The 23,627-nt window shown below is 42.5% G+C and overlaps 1 protein-coding gene across 1 annotated transcript; it reads left to right on the forward strand.

Moving 5' to 3' along the window:
- The first annotated feature begins 2,701 nt into the window (after nt 1–2,701).
- Nucleotides 2,702–19,582, forward strand: LOC137259015 (calbindin-32-like). The gene is made up of 11 exons (XM_067796716.1): nt 2,702–2,935; nt 6,200–6,285; nt 7,886–7,975; nt 9,147–9,233; nt 11,046–11,102; nt 11,224–11,307; nt 13,670–13,725; nt 15,191–15,236; nt 15,537–15,593; nt 18,817–18,888; nt 19,070–19,582. Exons 1-11 carry the CDS (start codon nt 2,800–2,802, stop codon nt 19,232–19,234), a joined length of 936 nt encoding a protein of 311 aa, XP_067652817.1. The 5' UTR covers nt 2,702–2,799; the 3' UTR covers nt 19,235–19,582.
- The last annotated feature ends 4,045 nt before the right edge of the window (nt 19,583–23,627 follow it).

Consider the following 23,627-nt stretch of genomic DNA (forward strand, 5'->3'; position numbering starts at 1 on the left):
CTAGCTTCATCAAACTTGGTACTCATATCAAGCATGACCCATTCATGTGCCTTTTGGTGTTGAGACTCATATATGAATTTATTTTTTGCGGTTTCCATGCAAACTTTACAACACCATCTGGTGGTGTACAAGTGCCTTTTGGTAGTATTTGATTTCTGAATAAAATGTTGTTGTTTTTCTTTTCCATGGCAACTGCTTTAAAACTTTTGAATGTTTCATCTCCAAACTTGGCACATACGTCGGTCGTTTGGTGTACTGGTGTACGTTTTGTTAAATTTGCGTTTGGGAATAAAACATATTTTGCGTTTCCGTGGCAACTAGTTTGACTTTGACTGAAATTGGAGGTAGGGCTCTTTTCCGGAGCAAAACGTTTCAATACTCTGTTCCACTTTCTAATATAATCACAGACCTGGTTGACACATATCGCTGAATCACATTTGTGTAGATCGATGCTCATGCAGTTGAACACCGGGTTATCTGGCCCAGATTCTATTACTTACAGACAGCTGGAATATTGCTGAGTGTGGCATAAAACCCAGCTCACTCACCGCTGTTTACACACCAAAACATTGCACATAGTCTTAACTAACTGACATATTCATGACGAGTATTTTGCCAATGTTGTCTTTAAACGTTATTTCTAGTTATGGGTGTCAAGGTACTGGAGTATATTCATACTCCTTTACCTAATGAACGAAAAACTACGAAGCAGATAGCTATATAAGTACATGTGAAAGAACAGTGATACGACAACAATGGTGGACACTGAGGAAAGCAAGCCAGTTGTTAACTGGTGCAGATTGGTAATGGCAATGTACAAACAGAACGTTTCCAAGACGTGTACCACAGAACATCCGTTTACAGTGGATTTTATATACGTGGTCTTTATATTAAATTGTTTCAGCACAGGTCACTCCCTCATAATTGGACCTGTCATGTTCCTCACAGTTGACCTGACCTCTCATGTTCCTCACAGCTGACCTGACCTCTCATGTCCCTCACAGTTGACCTGACCTCTCATGTTCCTCACAGTTGACCTGACCTCTCATGTCCCTCACATGTCCCTTACAGTTGACCTGACCTCTCATGTTCCTCACAGTTGACCTGACCTCTCATGTCCCTCACAGTTGACCTGACCTCTCATGTTCCTCACAGTTGACCTGACCTCTCATGTTCCTCACAGTTGACCTGACCTCTCATGTCCCTCACATGTCCCTCACAGTTGACCTGACCTCTCATGTTCCTCACAGTTGACTTGACCTCTCATGTCCCTCACATGTCCCTCACATGTCCCTCACAGTTGACCTGACCTCTCACGTCCCTGACAGTCTACAAGCACTTGTCTATTCTGTACATTATGTGACAGGGTCGTGTGACAATGCTCAGTGTACCTAGTTGATAGTTTTGCTAGGTGACTTGATAGATGCGGGCCAAACAATTCCTCACATTATAAGTGGTTATTTGTTCGAGCAGCGCAAAGGTATCTTGAAGGCTATCTCTCTTTGTCCCTAAGAGAAACGAGCTGACCAGTTCAACTCATTTCCAATGGCCAATATAGAAGAAGTAGTGTTTTATTTAACGGTTATTCACTATTAGTCTCACACCTTGAACTATCGACCGGCGGGAACAATGTCAGAGTACTGGGCACCATCAATGTGGGACATTGAGCACTCTGAAACAATTCTCTTTGGAATCTTAGCGACCGAAAAACATCACCCTATGCTGCCTGAGTGGTATGTGTTTGTACATTACACATCGATTGAAGAAAGACGTAATGCCGAGATGTTGTTATCAATGCAATAAAAACAGCCTTTATCAGTACCACTCATGTAAATTACGGAGAGGCGCGCTCAGTGTACAGAGACATAACACATAGAAACACGTATACTAATCCACCCAGCACTGAAAGTTGCTTCCAGACACATTCACACAACAGATTAATTTAACAGATTTACGGAATAATGCGGTACCATGAGGTATGAGGTAACACACTTGTTCCTTTTGATAACACACACTAAACACCAAAGGAAACATGAAAACATGATTACGTGGATCTAGTCTTTAGTTCAACCGCTTTGCAGAGAGAGACAGACAGACGGACAGAGTAAGCAATGAAGTGTAACTAACTGTAAATTTCCTGCCTTTCTCCAGGGTTGTTTCAGGCATGTGGTTGAGTTCTCACGGCAGATGTCTTGTTTATATGTACATGGTGTTTTTTTATGCTTCCTAACAACAATCGATGCAAGTATTCTAGACGTGACGAGTTGTAACGTTACATGTCCCCCAGTGGGACTGCTGCAACAAACAGGTATGGCAGGTCGATTGGATGAGGACAATATCCCTGAAGAGCAGCCGGCGCTGGACCCGACAACGGCACAGATCGATTAGGCTCGGCGGGCGTTTTATCATCCCGAGTCTAATACTGCTATCGACACACCGACTACAGTTTCATAATCATAATTGCGATAGTCAATAAACGCGTGCCAATCATGAGTACCTTAGAGCTACTTGTTTGAGCGAATATCTCCACGCGTCCAACACTAAAACTAAGAATGACTTGTGGTTTGTCTGATTCTTGATAATAACTCTTAAAACGAGGAGAGCTTCCTAGAGACGAATGGAAATGAAAATGCTCCTCGTATTTGTTTCTTCAGTATGATTAGACACAAATGTTGGAGAACACCTGTTACGTTATTTGCTTGATATCGATCGTCCCTTGTGCGCATGCTCGTCACAGGTATCGTTGTCCGTGCTGTGAAGTTGGCTTGGAGCTGCTGAATTCGACTCTGATACCTGAAGATGGCGTGCAAACAAACACATGCCGCGAAACCTTCAGCAAACTTTCTGCGTCAGTTTAGGGATTTAAAAACAAGAGATTTGAAACAAATTTCGGCAACTCAGTTCATGGATGTGTGGAACCATTACGACAATGACGGTAAGTGTTCATGCCATTGCAAGTTTCAGGAAGGGAAGTCTTGTACCACTTGACAATCTGAACAAGTGCTTCCTCAATAATAACTGAAAGTTCTAGTACAGTTTTTACACATGGTCTATGAGCCGGGGTCACAATGTAGTTGTGGAGATATATGTGTATGTGAATAGTACGCCAGATGACAAGGTAACAGAAGTCCTCGCTTTATAATCAATATATATACACACATATATATTCGCGCATAGTGGACGACACTACCTGGGTACTGGCAATGTCACACAACCACTGACTCGTATACGCTACAGTAGTCTACTGGGATTTGTGCTTTCATTGATTTTTTTTGACTTGGCTTGAAAATCATTAGCAGACACCAGCAGACATTGTCATCTGCATAATGCTAGATGGACTGGACTGCTAGTTTGTGGTCTGTACTTGTTGTGACTTGATAAGCTTAATAAGGTCAACATCCCTTCTAACAATATCCCTGTTGGGCAACATGTCCACAGCATAGTAAACACTGTTTTTATGGCGACAAAATGACGTCTCATGGGACTAATGCCAAGTTTAATCAATGCGATGATAACTAGAACAAGTAATTACGGACATAATAACACTTGAATGGGATAATCAATGGTGGCAGCTGCTCTACACCAGCGAAATTGATAACGACAGACATATGTATATGAATGATTGTATAGCAAGAGGATATGGGAGGAGAAGCTTGTATACATTTGTTACCTAGAAGCATTAGTTCATTAGTAATACTGTATATATTCATAATAAATTTATATTCAATGCAATGTATGACACATCCCCGACGACTAATAGTTTTCGATTGGTCAAACGGAAGTTAAAATTGCTTACATTTAGCCCCTACCCATGTTTTTCGAAGTGATAAAATCTATGATAATACATATGTATGTGCCATAAATATGTCATAAATACAAACACAATGGTTAATCCGCTACGTGTGTTTAGGGAAACATATCCTATGTGATTCTACGATTGAGTGATTGTGTTATAATGCAGTCATCGCGTGAGAGATACGCGTTGCCTCGTCGTCAGTTCAGCTTCACGCACACAGTTTGAGAGGAGATCACAGGCGATTCTAATCAGTGCATACGGACATACCACTAGGAAGGTAATTCTTGGTAATGATGTCACAGTCACCACCTGTAATACACCGGTACAGGGCATCCATTGGTCTCCTGTTTGAATAGTTGTTTTCTAACCAATAAGTCAAATCTTGACTTTGCAGCTACGTTTCTCAAATTGTACTTTTAGGTTTTTAAAAACATGAGATTGGGGCATAAACTGCACGTTGGGAAATGTTACTGAAGCGAACGTCCGTAACTTGCATGTGTAGGATTAGAAGGCCTTCGAATGAACACAATGTCTGACAATGGAATGGTTAGAGGTGAGACTTATATACTATCGGAGTAAATAGACATAAACACAGAGTGATAATCTAGAAACGAACAACTGTCCTGGTATCGAGTGTCTCTTATACATAATGTTTCTGAACGTGTGATACAAGGTCATGTCGTTTGTCCTGGTATCGAGGGTCTCTTCTAGGTAATGTTTCTGAACGTGTGATACAAGGTCATGTCGTTTGTCCTGGTATCGAGTGTCTCTTCTAGGTAATGTTTCTGAACGCGGGATACAAGGTCATGTCGTTTGTCCTGGTATCGAGTGTCTCTTCTAGGTAATGTTTCTGAACGTGTGATACAAGGTCATGTCGTTTGTCCTGGTATCGAGGGTCCCTTCTAGGTAATGTTTCTGAACGTGTGATACAAGGTCATGTCGTTTGTCCTGGTATCGAGTGTCTCTTCTAGGTAATGTTTCTGAACGTGTGATACAAGGTCATGTCGTTTGTCCTGGTATCGAGTGTCTCTTCTAGGTAATGTTTCTGAACGTGTGATACAAGGTCATGTCGTTTGTCCTGGTATCGAGGGTCCCTTCTAGGTAATGTTTCTGAACGTGTGATACAAGGTCATGTCGTTTGTCCTGGTATCGAGTGTCTCTTCTAGGTAATGTTTCTGAACGTGTGATACAAGGTCATGTCGTTTGTCCTGGTATCGAGTGTCTCTTCTAGGTAATGTTTCTGAACGTGTGATACAAGGTCATGTCGTTTGTCCTGGTATCGAGTGTCTCTTCTAGGTAATGTTTCTGAACGCGGGATACAAGGTCATGTCGTTTGTCCTGGTATCGAGGGTCCCTTCTGGGTAATGTTTCTGAACGTGTGATACAAGGTCATGTCGTTTGTCCTGGTATCGAGTGTCTCTTCTAGGTAATGTTTCTGAACGTGTGATACAAGGTCATGTCGTTTGTCCTGGTATCGAGTGTCTCTTCTAGGTAATGTTTCTGAACGTGTGATAAGCATTTCTACGCAATCGTCTTGGCCTCGGGACTCGTCCAACAGACCCGACATTACCGGGGAACAGTCAGTGCTAGGTAGAGGAAGTACTGGATTAGGCTGCATATGATGTTAATTAGACAGACCAAGATTGGGATCCAGTACCTTTAACTGAAGGGGAGATCAAAGATTGTCGTGCCAGAGTGTGACCGACACAAAGAGAAAGATTTGATTTAAGGATCCCTAAGCAGCCGAATGGATCAGTTTTGGGAAGTAGAGTCTGGGTGGAGCGGGGCACGATGGCAGGTGTGCGCCACTGGGATGGCATCGTGGATGTGTACGTGACACCGTATGCAAACGGACCAGATATCAATGCCAGTGTTGCTATCCTGGCCGTCAGGTCTCCGTTCGATCGAAGACACGTGAACGGAGCTGCAGCCCGCTCTGTCACGACGCCCTGTCCTTCCGGCAAATCTTAAAGAACCAATGATATTATTGAAGTATGTTGCCCTTGGCAACAGACCAGATATTAATTGGGAGCATACAACAAAGGTGCCATGTTGTGATCATGAGCTTACTTCCATGTGGATTATTGGTGACCTGTTGTTTGCACTGGGTGGATCATGCCAACTTTGAATTTTTAAATATGCCTTTGAGTAATACTGTCTCTGGCTATTTCAACGGACACACATTCTTTGACCTTTCATCATCATGATCCTGATCAAGCCTTTTCTACTGTTCATTGCCCACAAATGACTCAGCTTCATTATGTAGGTATACTGAATGTTAGAGCTTAAATTGTCCCCCACATACGTCAGGGTGGCATGATGAATCGATGCATTTTTGTAATGTGTAGAAACACGAAAGGAACATTTAACAATGCGGTAAACTGTATCTGACTCTCCGTGCAGGTAACGGCTTTATCGAGGGTACAGAGCTGGATCAGTTCCTCTTCGAGCTTGTGACGAGCGTCAACTCCCAGGATGTCGGTCCAGAGGTGAGTCGGTAGACTGCAACACTGTACTCATCAACAAATAACCTTACCCTAATATCCATGATACCTCTCCAGTCAGGTACACTCCCACCGAGGCAATACATTAGGTTTTCATAATCATCTCCTCATATATGCTACCTCTGTTTATGCTTTGATTGTGTAAGTATGTGTAGTGATGTAATGTCGATGGATCATTGTCGATATCAGCGGTGCACTGGAACGGTCCACGTAACCTAGTGAGTGAGTGAGTGAGTACAGTTTTATTTCGAACCAAGCAATATTACATCCAAATGGCGGTTCTGTAAATAATTCCACCTGGACAAGATAATCCAGTGACTAACAGCATGAGCATCGATCTACGAAACTGTGATGCAATGACATGTGTCATTCTGGTATGACCACTCGATCCCGTTGGTCACATCTTGTGACAAAGCATGGATTATGGAAGATCAGTTGTAATCTGGATCGGTGTAACCTAGTCACAACTACCGGCTTTATTTCAAATTCAGATTGTTTGTCAAAGCCTATCTCGGCAGTAAAGAAGTATATGATATATAACATATTTGTTCTGCCGACCCTGCCCAGATGTGCTCACTGGTGGAATGCTGAGGACTACACTCTTGTTTCTGGGATAGCCAGGGTCGAAACGTGGCGTCTTGAAAGAAAAAACAAAACCCAACCACGCGCTTACGCAGCACTGATTGTGGCGCCAGTTTCTTGTCTCGGTAACTCTGTTCAGTGTCTACGACACTAGATGTCCGAGTAGCCATGGCAATGTCAGTCAATATCATTACATTCCTTACTCCTTTCATGTAGTCATAAGCTGCTGATCGCCCGATGGTCATCAGGACGACTTAAGACACGACCGTGCCTGTCCAGGAAATCCACAGGCTCATCTGTATACATTACCCTTGATTTTTATCCGTTTGAAACACTTTTCCTTCAGGCAACAATGTGTTGTTTTGTTAACGGCTCTACTGCCCAAGGTCGCCGTGATATGAGCTATTTTCTAATTATGTGGTCAGTGGTCTCGGGTAACCCGGCCCATGAGGACAATGACTGGACTGCTGAAAGGCTCGATTTCATGAAACCTAGTTACGGATTGCCATACCTTAGTCAAAATGACGAGTCACAACATTAATATTTTGTGATTATCTACATTAGGGGATTGTTATTTTGATCCAGTGTGTGGGAGCTGAATAACTCATCCCACCTTATGAAAACGTTATATCAAGGGTAGCTAGAGAGAATGACACATGCAGATACTTTTTTACAGAAACGATGTTAATGATATCCATCCAAACCATGATATGTCATTGATGTTTGTGTTGTAATGTGTTACGTGTGGTACTGGATTTGACCAGGATCAATACAGTGTTGTATCTCAGTGATTGGTGGGCTACACATATTGCAGGTGCTGTTACGGGGAGAAAAAAAGGCAAGTGCTCTACATTTCTCGGTCATACTGGGGAAGTTAGTTTGGCATACAACAGTAAACTGACAGTGTAATGGGGTTATGCGCATTGTACGATCCCCCATTATAGAGTTTGATACTTTATAAAGTTCGGATTTTTTGTCGCAACAAATCTGACCTTGTCGACAGGTGGTGTCTCAGGCTGCCTTGGACGATGCGAAGGACCTCATGCTCACGGCCTTTGATGAAAATGGAGACGGGAAAATAGACATCACTGAGGTAAGAATAACAAACTCGCCGGCTGGCAGTATCCATGATCTCAGACTTTTAATTATACTTATGCGAAACCGACTGGTCCCTCTGTTGTAGCTGTTGATCACTGGAAAAGTGAGAAACTTGCTGTTCGACAACTGTACCAAAGACAGTTCGACAGTATCCATGTAAATGCCATACACATATTTTCACTTTCATTGAGAAATACCTCCTCCACTAAGTATCGTGTACATACATATCAGCTACAGGCACTGCCTCTTCCTTCAGCTACCACCACATATCAGCTACAGGCACTGCCTCCTCCTCCAACTACCACCACATTGATATCAGCTACAGGCACTGCCTCCCCCTCCAGCTACCACCACATACATATCAGCTACAAGCAGAGCCACCTCCTTCAGTTACCACCATACTATCAGCTTCAAGCGGTGCCACCTCCTCCAGCTACCACCACATACATATCAGGTACAAGGAGTGCCACCTCCTTCAGCTACCGCCATACTATCAGCTTCAAGCGGCGCCACCTCCTCCAGCTACCACCACATACATATCAGGTACAAGGAGTGCCACCTCCTTCAGTTACCGCCATACTATCAGCTTCAAGCGGTGCCACCTCCTCCAGCTACCACCACATACATATCAGGTACAAGGAGTGCCACCTCCTTCAGTTACCACCATACTATCAGCTTCAAGCGGTGCCACCTCCTCCAGCTACCACCACATACATATCAGGTACAAGGAGTGCCACCTCCTTCAGCTACCACCATACTACCAGCTTCAAGCGGTGCCACCTCCTCCAGCTACGACCACATACATATCAGGTACAAGGAGTGCCACCTCCTTCAGTTACCACCATACTACCAGCTTCAAGCGGTGCCACCTCCTCCAGCTACCACCACATACATATCAGGTACAAGGAGTGCCACCTCCTTCAGCTACCACCATACTACCAGCTTCAAGCGGTGCCACCTCCTCCAGCTACCACCACATACATTCATATCAGCTACAACATTACGACCTCTAGTCATCGCCTGGTATCTGCCATCATCATATTGTACATTCAAGCACATGTAGACAGTTGGAGCTAGACGTCGAGTCAGACATTGATTTCCAGAAGCTTAATTTCAGTTGTAATTGTGTTTACTAACATTTACTGACAACATTTGTGTGCTTTCAGTTAGCCCAGATTCTGCCGATGGAGGAGAATTTTCTGTTGTTATTTCGGCATGAACATCCTTTAGAATCCAGCGTAGAGTTCATGAAGGTAGGTATAAACATCCCTTAACATGTTGGTAATACAACGTGGGGTTGACGAAGGTTGGTATAAACATCCCTTAACATGAAGATAATACAACGTGGGGTTGACGAAGGTTGGTATAAACATCCCTTAACATGAAGATAATACAACATGGGGTTGACGAAGGTTGGTATAAACATCCCATAACATGTTGATAATACAACGTGGGGTTGTCGAAGGTTGGTATAAACATCCCTTAACATGAAGATAATACAACGTGGGGTTGTCGAAGGTTGGTATAAACATCCCTTAACATGTGATAATACAACGTGGGGTTGTCGAAGGTTGGTATAAACATCCATTAACATGTTGGTAATATACTAAGCGTCATTCGTAAAGGGTCAAGCTATATAGAGCACATGTGAAGAAAAGTTCCTAATACTAAAACTAAGTGTGTTATCATAATGTTCAATGTGTTGACAAACGTGACACATCGTGATATACACACAAAAAGTTCAAACAGCACTAGCAAACATCAGCTGTATAGACCAACACCGCCAAAAATGAAAATGGCAAACATAACTCTCTGTCATCTTTGTGTACCCCACTAACGCGTCCGAGACAGAGGTGCACAATGTTCTCATGCTCCTTTATCAAGTTCAAGAAAGCTTGCAGAATCGCATTCCATTCCTCTACTAGAACTCTGCAGAGCCCTGGAGACCACCTGGTGATGGGTGATGTGTATACACGCGTCGTGCGAGCTTATCATATCATATCATGCTCACTGGGGATGAGGCCTGACGAGCTAACTGGCCACTCCATCCGGCCTACACCCTTCTGCCAAAGACCTTCCGTGACGACCCTGTCACTGTGAGGCTTAGCGTTGCCGTCTTGTGGTAAAGAGTGTCCAGTATGAAACCATCCATAGCAGCCCGATAACACTGTTCGGTAAGCTTACCGACGCCCACTTGTAGTGTACAGCCGTACTTACTCCCTCCCACCACTACCCACCTCTACCATAAATCCTCTGTCGACTATTATCGGATGGCAAACTGAAACTGCTTTCATCTGTGAAGAGCACACGAGACCACTGGCGTTCACTTCAGCAGCCATGATGTTCACTCTAACTGAAACTGGCTGTCTATGACATGTTGCTAGGAGCTGATTAAGTGTCTGAAGATCTGCATTCTGTTGCACAGTGAAGTGTTAATCATGTGTCTATCAACTGGGACTGCTGTGACTCTGGGGCCACCTGGTCGACGTGCATATTCTACGGACCCATAACTACCAACCGCTCTGTGACTCACATTAGAGCGGACAGCATGCCGTTGAATTTGACCAGATTCCAAAAAGCCTATTGTTTGACCTCCTACAGAAAGTGTCTAAAACGTCTCATTAGGGTGCGATTTCAAACAGGTTACTGGACAGTGAACGACAGTGAAAAAGCATCATGGATAGAGCAACTTGTAAGTGCAAATCATTGACGTTCAGTGGCAGGTGAATTTCCATCTTGACAATTTGAATAAATGTGTCATTTGGAACAAAATGTTTCTGACGTTAAAGAATGTAATAATCACATTCCAACGGTCTGATATGTTTTGCCATACTGTTAAGAAAGTTTGTAAAACATACAGCTTTATATATTTCAAATAATATCGAATATTTTACAGTTTTAAGAAGTAGTGTTACCAATAGCTTGACCTTTCTTTAACGACGCCGGTCTAACCAGCTATTAATACAGTGATTTGCAGGAGTTTAGTGAACAAATGTTATTTTCGCATTTGAAAAATCCATGTGTGTTTTCAGCCTGGTTGATGTTTGATTCATGTTTACCTCTAGATCTGGCGCCAGTATGACACTGACCACAGCGGTTACATTGAGGCAGACGAACTCAAGGTAGGAGAGAGCTAACATGCATTGGGTTTTAGTTTGGAGTCTGAGGAAATATAATCACGTTATACTTGACGTTTCACATTTCCCCTTGATATTTATTTTCTATTTTTTATGCTTGTTTCAGAATTTTCTTTACGACCTACTCAAGCAGTCCAAAAAGGAAAGAGAAGTTTCTGAAGAACAGCTCATCACATACGCTGATACGATGGTATGTCGTTAGGACAGCTCATGGCATATGCGGTTACAGTGTTATGTACTAGGACAGCTCATGGTATATGTGATCACAGTTTTATGTACTATGACAGCTCATGGCATATGCATTTAGGGTGTTATGTACTACGACAGCTCATGGCATATGCAGTTAGGGTGTTATGTACTAGGACAGTTCATGTCATATCCATTTAGGGTGTTATGTACTAGGACAGTTCATGGCATATCCAGTTACAGTGGTACGTACTGGGACAGCTCATGGCATAAGCGGTTACAGTGTTATATACTAGGACAGCTCATAACATGTTCGGTTACGGCGTTAAATACTAGACCGCCGCCATATAGCTGGAATATTCTCAGACTCACTGTTTAATACTAAAACAGCTCATGGCATATACGGTTACAGTGTTATATACTAGGACAGCTCATGGCATAGGCTGATATAAAAGGCGTGCATTAAGTGAACAGTTGTCCCAAAATATCGATTTTAACCCAGTCCCCCACCGCGTGTATAAACATGAACAGCAATAGAGCGATATTGTTATGTTCAACAATGCATTTGTCTGTGTAAAACTAATTGCTCTTATAGTTTTGGTCGAGTGCACCTGTCTCCACCGCGTTTCAGCATGATGATGACGACAGTCGTTAAGGTCAATACATCATCATATGCCACCTTTAGTACTCGATATTTACTCTACGAAAATAACTTTCTAGGCAATTTTCGATGTGAAGTCATGAATAATTAGTTGCAGTCATTGTTCCACTATTCAAGGGACATGTAATATTTCAATTAAGATTCTTAAGGATAATCTTTCGATTCCGAAGTGGAACGAATAACATTTGCCAAGTTCAGTTTACCTTTGTGTCCGTTGACCAACAAAACAAGGACAGTGTGTCTGCAATACCCTCACCTTCAGGAACCAAACGGCTTTACGTAGAGTCACAAAATCACATCGTGTGACACCTGTTACAGAATCCAATGCGTGACTCAACGATGTGTTATTGGAACAAACGCAATAGAAGTCAATACATCATTCTACTATGTCCAGATGTTAAAGCAGAAAAGGGACAGCGTGTCACAGTCTGCTCCTGACGTTACTTCCTTTACACATTTCCGTGTGTCACACAGATTTCAGTGTGTCACTCAGGCATGAAATGTCATCACAGTTGTTACAGATTACAATGTGTCATGCATGAGATGTCATCACATTTGTAACAGATTACAGTGTTTCAAACAGGCATGTCATGTCATGTCATCACATCTGTTATAGATTAATGTGTGTCACACAGGCATAACATTCACATCTCAGAGATTACAGTGTGTCACACTGCCATGACATGTCATCACATATGTTTGCAGATTACAGTGTGTCACTCAGGCATGGCATGTCGTCACATCTGTTACAGATTATAGTGTGTCACACAGGCATCACATCTGTTTGAGATTACAGTGTGTCACGTAGGCATGAAATACCATCACGTCTGTTACAGATTACAGTATGTCTGTCAGGCATGACATGTGACATCTGTTACAGATTACAGTGTCACACAGGCATATGTCATCACGTCTGTTAGAAATTACGCGTCACTCATGCATGACATGTCGTCACATCTGTTAGAGATTACAGTGTGTCACTCAATCATAACAAGTCGTCACAGTTGTTACAGATTAAAATGAGTCACTCAGACATGACATGTCATCACATTTGTTACAGAATAGAGGCATGAGATATCATCACATCTGTTTGCTGATTACAATGTGTCACCATGTCTGTTTCTATCTCTTCAATAACAACGAGCACGAAACTCGATGATGAAACATAACGATAAATACCATCACTGCAATGTCTGGCAAGGAAAAACGGGAAACCATCATATGGTTCCAGATGATAATCCATTTTAAACGGTTGTACAGGAAAGTACTTCAGATAGGGGAAAGCCACAGTTTATACGATATGAAGACGATGAGTTATACAGCAGGAATTGATTATACTCTCTTCGTGTTAAAAAGGAGTCGCAATTAAATTTCGAACCGTCCAGTGCTTGAGTTACTGAATTCCTTGGGGCGGTTTCGAAGGACGAACAGGGAAGTATTCCTTCAGTTGTAGAGTTGACGGTGTTGTGTCATCCGGAAACAGGCTCTTTTGTAAAACAAGTGCACATTTCGTAAAATGCCATTGAAATGCTACTTCAAAACAATTTTCTGGCTCAATACATCTGTCTATGGGATACGAATGTGTCATTATTAACGGTGTCATAGACACAGGTACATTTTGATGGTAGTAAAACAACAATGTAGCAGAGGCAGTAGTCGTAGCAATGGTATTAGCAGTACTTTAATCGTCTTGATTGTATTGCAGCTTCAGATGTTTGACCGGAACAAAGATGGGAAGCTGCAACTGAGTGAAATGGCAAAGTAAGTATGGTATTTCTATTATTTCGGTGGAAGAGCAGCTTAAAGAGAAACGTAAGTAGCAACAGATGAGCTGGACTGGAACTAAGGAAAACACGGAAGTAACCGCTGAGGGAGGAACTTGGGAGACACGTAAATACCAACAGATAAGCTATATTGTACCTAAGGAAAGCACAGAAGTGGCCACGGAGAAAGGAACGTGAGTGTCACGGAATTGTACCTAAGGAAAACACAAAGTACCCAAAGAGAAGCCGAAAGGAGTTGAAAGACACGTAAATACCCACATAAGAGCTGAGAAGCACTTCACAGAAGCACGGACATGCCTTCAGAGGAGTAAGGAACCAGCTAAAAGAAACATGGAAATACCCATAACAGACCTTGAGGTACACACAAATAGTCGCAGGAAGCAGATATGACAGATGGAAATACCTGGGTAACATGGGGTTGCAGGTGATGAATTGCGGCCACTAAGGAAGGGGCAAATGAACGTCATTCTTGTGAGGCTGTCATGCTGCAAAATGACTCCACTTGTTTGTTGTCGAACTGAGGGCACCACAAAACAACTTCACATTTTATCCCAGTATCGCTGGACATTCATTTTCCATGGGTTGTAACCGATCTTCTTGTTCTCAGGCCACAAATGCCTCCTCATATACCATAACACCTCCTCTGTCTGACGGATATACTTCTTGAACGCAGTTTGGCGCCAGTCGCTTTCCGCTACGTCGGAAAACTTTAACTCTTTTTCTGAACAGACTGAACAGACGTTCATCTTGAAAATTCGCGATAATTGTAGACCAGTCAAGGTCATTCCAAGGGAAGGGGCGGTAGGATAGTAAACCAGCCACATCAGGCATTGTTCGTCTGCTGATGGCGTGCCCTATTACTGTCAGCAACGCCAGCGGTGTTCCGGACGTGGATTTGCCGGATGTAGCGGTCTTCGGTCGGTGTCGTGACACTTGGTTTTCCCCATCTTGGACGATCTTGATCTGTTCTGTTTGCCGATAGTGCTTTTTCAATTTGCAGATGGAGGCCTGCCTGCAGTTGAATGTTCTTGCCTGCAGACGTTGTGATGCCCCAGATGATAGATGGAAATACGTCCTTGCCCGACATCGGCATTTATTTCACATTTGGACCAATATTTACGTTTTTCACGTTATGAAAAATGCACGACTTGCAGGAAAACTGCAATGTTTTCTGCTTATGTTCAAACCTGTACCAGCATTTTCGTTTTTTTATAAAAGTATTTAACAAAACTTTCTAATGCCGGTAGTTTACATCCATCTTTGACTGCCGGTCGAGTTCCGCCCAGACCGTAGAGAATAAGATTTAAGCACGCATCATGATATGTGTATTCATTTAACTACCATTTCACTGCAGATAATGATGATGATAGCTTGCATATTAAATCTAATATTAACACACAAAAGTGACAGTGTCTTAATGTCATGATTATTGTATTTTTCAGACTTTTACCAGTGAAAGAGAACTTCCTATGTAGACCGGTTTTCAAAGTGAGTAAAGATGCCATATTCCTTTTCTGTAGTAAGGATTTTCTGAAGAGCGAAGTCCCAGGATCCAAATCTGATTAGTTCGAATGGGACTTATATTTTTGCTTCTCAGCACTGATGGGCTGCCCGATTTCGAGGCAGGTTGGATGTCCTCCCACATTCAGCAGACACACTTTAAACCTAACCTTTCGATTTCGTTTCAAAACCAGTTACTATTCTAAGAGCAATTACTATTCGAAGAATATGGATGGTTTTCCACATTTACTGGTTGCAGTTCATACGTTGTATTTCTTCTGATCACAGAGTGCCTCTACACTGACAAAGGAAGACGTGGAGCAAGTGTTCGCCTTATACGACAGGGTGAGGTCATCTTTGTTTTGCTAAGTCTTACGTTGGTAGCACCTGTGCATAAAAGACACCTCTTACTAGAATGAGATGATATGTATAAGCCATTACATTATGTGTTGTGTATATACATTACAAGTAAACACTTTGTTTATTACTCTCTCTCTCTCTCTCTCTCTCTCTCTCTCTCTGTGTGTGTGTGTGTGTGTGTGTGTGTGTGTGTCATATATACACCTGGAAATTAATCAAGCAACACCCCAATTTTTTCTATTGGAGCAACTTTGAAGTGTTCTGACAATCAAAATATGCCGGGTTGATATAGTTTGACACTTTTTTATTCAACAGACGATCTCTGACAAACAACTTAAAGGGAAAAAGTATCAAGACTTTGCTTTATTGCAACGAAATCCAAATTCTTAAAACTGTCTTAAATTCATGAAAAAATGGACACAATTTACTATTCATCCACAGACGTTGTTGTCAGGTGTATTAACACAAATGTCACATGGAAAGAAAGAACAGTCATCTGAGAGTCTGCACACCGACTTTCATCAATACCTAGTGTGTCCTCCCTGCGCACGCACCACCGATTCCAGACGCCTCCTCATTCCTTGGATGAGTCTCCGGATCTGATTCTGGGGGATCCTGTTCCACTCCTCATGCAGGGCAGCCGTCAATTCGTTGAGATTATGGACTGGTGGGTCTCTCTGCCTCACACGACGGCCAATAAAGTCCCACAAATGTTCAATGGGGTTGAGGTCAGGGCTCATGGCAGGCCATGGAATTCTGTCAATTGCATTTTGCCGCAAAAAATCATTTACAGCATGCGCCCTGTGAGGTCTAGCATTGTCGTCCATAAATATGGGTCTCGTTGCCAGAGGATGGTTCTCAAAATGAGGTACCACAGCCCTGTCAAGAACCTCCTGTTGGTAACGAACACCGTTAAGGTTGCCACGGATGGTAATGATATCCAACTTGCAGTTCATGGAAATTCACCCCCATACCATAACGGAACCTCCCCCAAAGGCCACAGTCTCCTGGATGTTCCGTGGAGCCATTGCTGTGTTCCTCTGCCTCCAGACCCGAGTACGACCGTCCACCATGTGCAGCAAGAACCGGCTCTCATCTGAGAAATGGACCTTCCTCCAAGAGGCAATGTTCCAGTGCAAACGGTCATTACACCAGGCCAGTCGGGCTGCCTTATGGGCTGGAGACAGTCTGGGTCGCTTGATTGGCCTCCTTGCCCGGTATCCTGCAGCTTTCAGACGATTCCGAACAGTCCTGTTCGAGATGGGTCTCCCTGGAAGCCACTCCTGTCTCAACCGAGAGCTCGAGTCGAAGGACCTGCGCCGTACAAGTCTCAGTAAAGCTCTGTCCTCCCGGACTGTGGTCTTCCTGGGTCTTCCTGGTCTAGGCAGGTCTTTAACTTCATTAGTGGCCCGGTATTTTTTCAAAAGTTTTGAAATTATGGAATGATGTCGTCCGATTTGAGTCCCGATTTGTCTTAGAGACATACCAGCATTCCTCATGCCGATTATTTGCCAACGAGTGGCCTCTGATAATTTCCTACGTGCCATGACATTGAAATGAATGAAAAACCGAATGCAATCGACAACCTGCGCTTGTAAACACCCCAGGGAAAAAGTGCATTTTTCGAAAGTTGAGGTTAAGGCAATGCACGTGCGCTGTGCAAGCTTCACGCGCGTCATATCAACCCATGAAAAGCTCATGCTGTATGTCAATACATCAAAATTGAATAATCAATCATCAAAATTACTTCGTTAAACTTTGTTAAGTTTTTATGTGTCTTTGAATTTGGTGTTGCTTAATTAATTTCCATATGTATATATACTACTCATGGTTTGCTAGACATCACCGCTTTAAAAGGTATTGACTCAGATCGTGTACATCTGTTGAACTAGACGAGACAATATTGACAGAAGACATGTTTAATGAACCAAAATCTGTCGATATGAGGCACACAATGATAATAAACATAATGTGACCAATAATCAGTACATTAACATGCAAACATGATTAAATCACGAAAATATATTTAATGTATACGAAATTCTGAACAATTACTCCCAGTATGAGGTATGCGATCTACGTGATACCATCACATGCTAGCGCTGTCGTCTCCTGCTCCGCTGCACACGTCTGCACACCTCGCTAATGATTACTGTTCCACCCTGAAGTAAGAGTTTTGTTGAGTTTGTGGACCACTGCCCCGTTCCGCAACGCCATCGTAGATCTACGACTATCGTAAGTCTGTGTTAAATTGTGGGAGTTACGATCGTTTTAGGTTTACTATCGCTTTGAGGAACGGGCCCTTGGTTCCATATGTGTCCGCTAGAACCTTGGTCTGATGAAACAGCAGACCTCTCAGTGCGTGCATTGCTTTCCTCGACGTAGTACAACGTTATGATTCACTGAGATGAAGTCCGTTTGATCCAGTATACGGTCTCTACAACTCTACATAACCCATCACAAATCCACAGTTGTCACGTCTGACTACACTGAACGTTTTCTCTATGTTCCCACCTCACTCGACAAATCTGTGAAGTCTTGAGTTTTGGAGCCCAGTCCTGGTCTGTCCTACTGACAGTCCCAGTCCAGACGTCCCTTCGTGTGGTCAGTGGGTCAGTAGTATGTGAATGAATGCCCTCCTTGGGCGAAGACCAGCGTCGCGAAGACCAGCGTCACGCAGACGACTACACTCTGTAAAAAGTTAATGACGATTGCTTCAAGCAGGAGATACCTCTCTTCCCGCATTGAGGGCGAACACATGTGTCGATCACCAACTTTTCGTTAAGCAAGTGATCCAAACGTCTGGTATCGATCCCATGTCCAGATCACACTTGTACCGACAAATGAGAGAGGCGATTCAGTGTGTCACTTGTGTTGACCAAATCTAAAGCATTCTACACATATGAATAAGTCTTCTGTCTTCAAACCACGTCTTTATCTCTTAGCAGGCATTTATTTATTTCAATTTTCAGTTGCACATGTTTTTCTTTCTGGTATGGTGTACGACGATTCTGTCATGACGTCAAAACACAAGCACCTCGTGCCCGTGATTAGCTGCTTCTGTCCGTTATCAGGGAACTGAGGTCCTGTACAGGTTACCCAGCCACAGCATAGGGGGCAGTTTAAACATGACATTTTGGAACTGTTGCATACCACTCCTAGGGACTGATTAGAATGATGGAGTTCAGTTATGTTATTTGTGATGCAGGACCATAATGAAACGATCGAGAATGATGAACTGCATGGCTTCCTGAAGGATTTGATGGAACTGGTTCAAGAGGTAAGCTATATTTCCATAAGTCTTTATATTTGACCACTTCATTTTATGTTCAGATGTAAATTACATGTCTCATTAATATATGTTTATACACAGTATTCTCCACATATATTCCACTGATCTTTGTTTGTGACTAACGATCAAAATAACATTCTCATGATGTTTTCAACTGTGATATTTCAAGGATTACGACGCGGAGGATTTGGCTGACTTGAAAGACTTACTGTTATTCTCCTGTGAAAACAAGGAGGGCAAAATTAACAAGGAGGAGCTGACAGTTGTCCTGATGAACAGACAAGAAGAATGCCGTAAAGGACTGGCGGTCTCCTTAAGTCAGGATCCCAACTGACAAGCAGGTCTAGCATGACCTTCAATATGACAGCTCTTCCATGTAACATGCACATGTTTATAATCCTGGTTCAGAGTGACGGCTGTAGGTGAGCTGTGTCCGCGCTGCATGTTTGACCTACTGTGTGAGAATTGAACCACTTGCGCGGATAATTGTGCGTACCTTTACACACTGCAACATGGCGTGGGTTTTTCTACAAGAATTCCTCCCATACTGAATCTCTATCAGTTAAAACACAGTATGTGCTGCTTCAAACGTGTGACTCTTTGGGTGATGAGCATATATTTTATTTGCTTTCCAACAAACCATACACTTCTTAAATATTGAATAAATTGATATGAAAAGAAACCAAGAAGTTGTAATTGGCTATCAAAGAGCGGTATTGTGTGGGGAAAACTAAACAGTGCGACAAGAAGAAATGCCTTTATAATATCTGTACATGTATGCTATGAACAACGAGGAGAGTTCTAGCGATCTACAAGCAAGTGATGTACATAGCATAACTGCAACATGTTCGTAGCTACGCCGAGACGTCGCTCATGTTAATATTATAGAAGGTGTAGATCCCTGGAGCTCTTTTCGTTGTTCATCACACCAACTGCTAAATACCAGTCAAAGAAGTCATGTATGGTACATTGAGCGCAATGAAGGGACGAATCAACGCAAACGTGGAGGTACTATCCGGTGTGCGTCTACGTAGAATGTGTCAATAATACATATATTATTGATATTTTTATTATTATTGGGATATTTATATAGCGCTGTAGAACATCCCACGTGCACGCTCAAAGCGCTTTTTTATTTTCCCTCGATTATTAGATGTCACCTCAATGACACATCGTATTTTTCAACCTCAACTCCTTGGGGATCATACAACTCGTGCAGTCACTAGGCGCACCGAGTTAATGTGGGTGTCCCGAGGTATCCGTTCACAGCTTGGTGCGGTATTTTGTCCAAGTGTACCGTACCTTGTTGATGTCTATGCGCATTCATGTGGCCACCATATGGTCATTTACCAACGCATTCGTGGGGTCTAAGTGCACGGGGTTTTCTACTGTACACAATGAGCTGTGACAACACTTAAAGAATCTGCACACAAAGCTGACTAAAACGTTTTCTTCACGAGATCACAGGTGGGCTCGATTCCGTCACCCAAAGCTCGATGAACCACTAGCCAGGCGCCTCAGGTAGCTGGCCCTCCACGTCCTCACACTACACGCCTAAAGGGGATCAGACGCACTGCATACACTATACACACGCAAAGTGGATCAGACACTTTGATATGTAGACACTGTATACACTATACACACGCAAAGTCGATCAGACACTTTGATATGTAGACACTGTGCACTCTACACACGCAAAGTCGATCAGACACTTTGATATGTAGACACTGTGCACTCTACACACGCAAAGTGGATCAGACACTTTGATATGTAGACGCTATACTCTACACACGAAAAGCGGATCAGATACACTGAATACACAACACATGTGAAGTGGATCAGACACACTGATATGCAGACACTGTAAACACTTCACACGTAAAGTGGATCAGATACTTTGATATGTAGACACTGTATACACTACACACATAAAGTGGATCAGGTACACTGATATGTAGACACTGTATACACTACACATGTAACGTGGAACAGATACTTTGATATGTAGACACTGTATACAATACACACGTAAAGTGGATCAGATCCATTGTATAAACTATACACGTAACGTGGATCAGACACACTGATACGTAGACATTGTATACACTACACACGTACGGTGAATCAGATACTTTGATATGCAGACACTGTATACACTACACACGTAAAGTGGATCAGATCCATTGTGTCAACGGGTTCATATATGGTTGGTGCGTCGAATTCGGATCGGCTCATGGATAGGATGACTGGAGAATTACATACATGCAATACTTTGACGAAGACAAATGATGAATACGTTGGTGAAGACGAAGGCACGGTTTAGTTGTTCAAACTTCTTTAGTTGGTTTCACAAGACATGACAAACAAGTATGCATGAATGAGGTGAGCGGACTTCCAGCTCAACCCCAGGGCCTTTCCTGCGAGCGGCATAATCCTGCTCGCGGTCGTCCCCACAAAGACAGTCGGAATGCCGGTCTCCACACTCACATCTCACTTCTCATCTCTCACGTCTCACGTCCAGAATAGATGTGAGCATACATATATATAGTTTCTAACAACAATAGACAGGCAAAGATTCAACAATGGACAGATAGAGAAGCTAATAGCACTTCCTTCTACAGCTGATGTGATGACAGACACAGCCAAGGGGAATGACCAATAAAGGCCATAAATGTCACATACAGTAGTTAATGGAAGTGACAAAGAGGAACAAGGTAGCTGACAAAACAATGTACTCTGCGGTAGTGATAAATATCAAGATTGCAGATTGAATAATAATAACTAAATACCATATAGCCTGGCCACATAGTTTTTGGTCAGTAGAAATATTTGGACATGGTTGTCCTGAAGTAGACACTATAACAATTGTATAAACTATACACGTAAAGTGGATCAGACACACTGATATGTAGACACTGTTTACACTATACACACGTAAAATGGATCAGACACTTTGATATGTAGACACTGTATACACTACACATGTAAAGTGGATCAGACACTTTGATATGTAGACACTGTATACACTACACACGTAAAGTGGACCACACACTTTGATATGTGGACATTGTATACACTACACATGTAAAGTGGATCAGACACACTGATTTGTAGATGCTGTATAGTTTACACACGTAAAGTGGTTAAGACACACTGTATACACTACACACATAAAGTGGATCAGACACATTGTATACACTTCACACGTAAAGTGGATCAGACACTCTGATATGTGGACACTGTGGAAAGCGAATCAGATACACTGTGTACGCTACACAGCTTAAGTGAAACTGACAAGTAGAGACTGTACATACTACACACGCAAAGTGGATTAGACAGACCGATGTGTAGACACTGTATACTCTACACACGTAGAGTGGATCACACACCCTTTGATGTATACTTGTGAAAGGCATGTTATAATGCTTCCGACACATTGTCATCTAGATTTCCAGATTCTTGCGTGTATGTGTGTTCCACTGAACTTTGCTACCATTCTAAGCAATACCACACAACGTAAATGCTCTTGACAACGTCAATGAAAGTTTGTGACGTCATTGTCTACTACAACTTGTTCAGCTTGACCTGATAAAGTGAATACTAATGGATTACATGACCTTGTCACAACTGGTCGAGTAGATTATTGTGAAATGGTGTGCCTTTGTCAGATGATTGACAACATGTCCGACTAGCCGAGACAAGGTTGTCGTTTGACATCTCAGTGTCGAGAAAGTGTCAGCAATGTCCAAACATTTTTTGAAAAAAAAAGGAAGTTACAGGAGGTTTAATGTTTCAGATATGTGCATGCTTCACCATACTTATTCTATGTGAAATATCTTGTCTCTCCATGTTTTAAAGTTGACCGCAAGAATTTTTAATCTGTAAACCCAGCAGCTCCGGAACAAGACATCTTCAGCCTGGATTACAAAATTCCGTTTTCCTTCAACGTCAAAAGTCTGTTCCCTTTATTTTTGAGCCCCCTATACAATTGCCTTACATCTACAACTATTTTAGGTCATGCAAGACGTTATATATGTTTCTGTAATTTGTACGATTTTTGCAGTGGCATTGTAAATCTAACACATTTACCACACTAAAAAAATGCCTTGTAATTTAAAAACGTCTGCTGCCAATCCATGATGACCTTCCTACATTATCTGGGATACAAGAACTGCACTAACCATTGATTCAGTCTGACGGTTAGTCTGTCTCACGGTCCTTGAGCCACATTATTGTCCCGAGAGTCTAGCCCTTCCTGCAGTGCTAAAGCCCTAAATGTAGCAAGTCTAGCTTTCCCCAGGTTCTGAATCACTGGTCTCCCTAGGACTCCTTGTCAATTTATGATAGGTTTGTTTGTTACTATATCCATTCAGAGACTAAGCATTAGTCTGTCCCATGAACTTTTCCTGAAACATTTTACAATTACACCAGCACTGACATTAATGTCCGAACACAGTTTAAAATGAAATGTATGTATGTATGTATGTATGTATGTATGTATGTATGTATGTATGTATGTATGTATGTATGTATGTATGTATGTATGTATGTGAGTGAGTTTAGTTTTACGCCGCACTCAGCAATATTACAGTTATATGGCGGCGGTCTATAAATAATCGAGTCTGGACCAGACAATCCAGTGATCAACAACATGAGCATCGATCTGCGCGATTGGGAACCGATGACATGCGTCAACCAAGTCAGCGAGTCTGACCACCCGATCCCGT

Source organism: Haliotis asinina, chromosome 12, assembly GCF_037392515.1.
Source record: "Haliotis asinina isolate JCU_RB_2024 chromosome 12, JCU_Hal_asi_v2, whole genome shotgun sequence".
Lineage (NCBI taxonomy): Eukaryota > Metazoa > Mollusca > Gastropoda > Lepetellida > Haliotidae > Haliotis > Haliotis asinina.

Bases quoted from the DNA above. Each gene is read 5' to 3' on its own strand.
- LOC137259015 (XM_067796716.1), top strand. From the start codon at position 2,800: ATGGCGTGCAAACAAACACATGCCGCGAAACCTTCAGCAAACTTTCTG. The intron at 6,286-7,885 runs GTGAGTCGGTAG...CCTTGTCGACAG, and splicing joins CCCAGGATGTCGGTCCAGAG to GTGGTGTCTCAGGCTGCCTT. The intron at 18,889-19,069 runs GTAAGCTATATT...TGATATTTCAAG, and splicing joins TGATGGAACTGGTTCAAGAG to GATTACGACGCGGAGGATTT.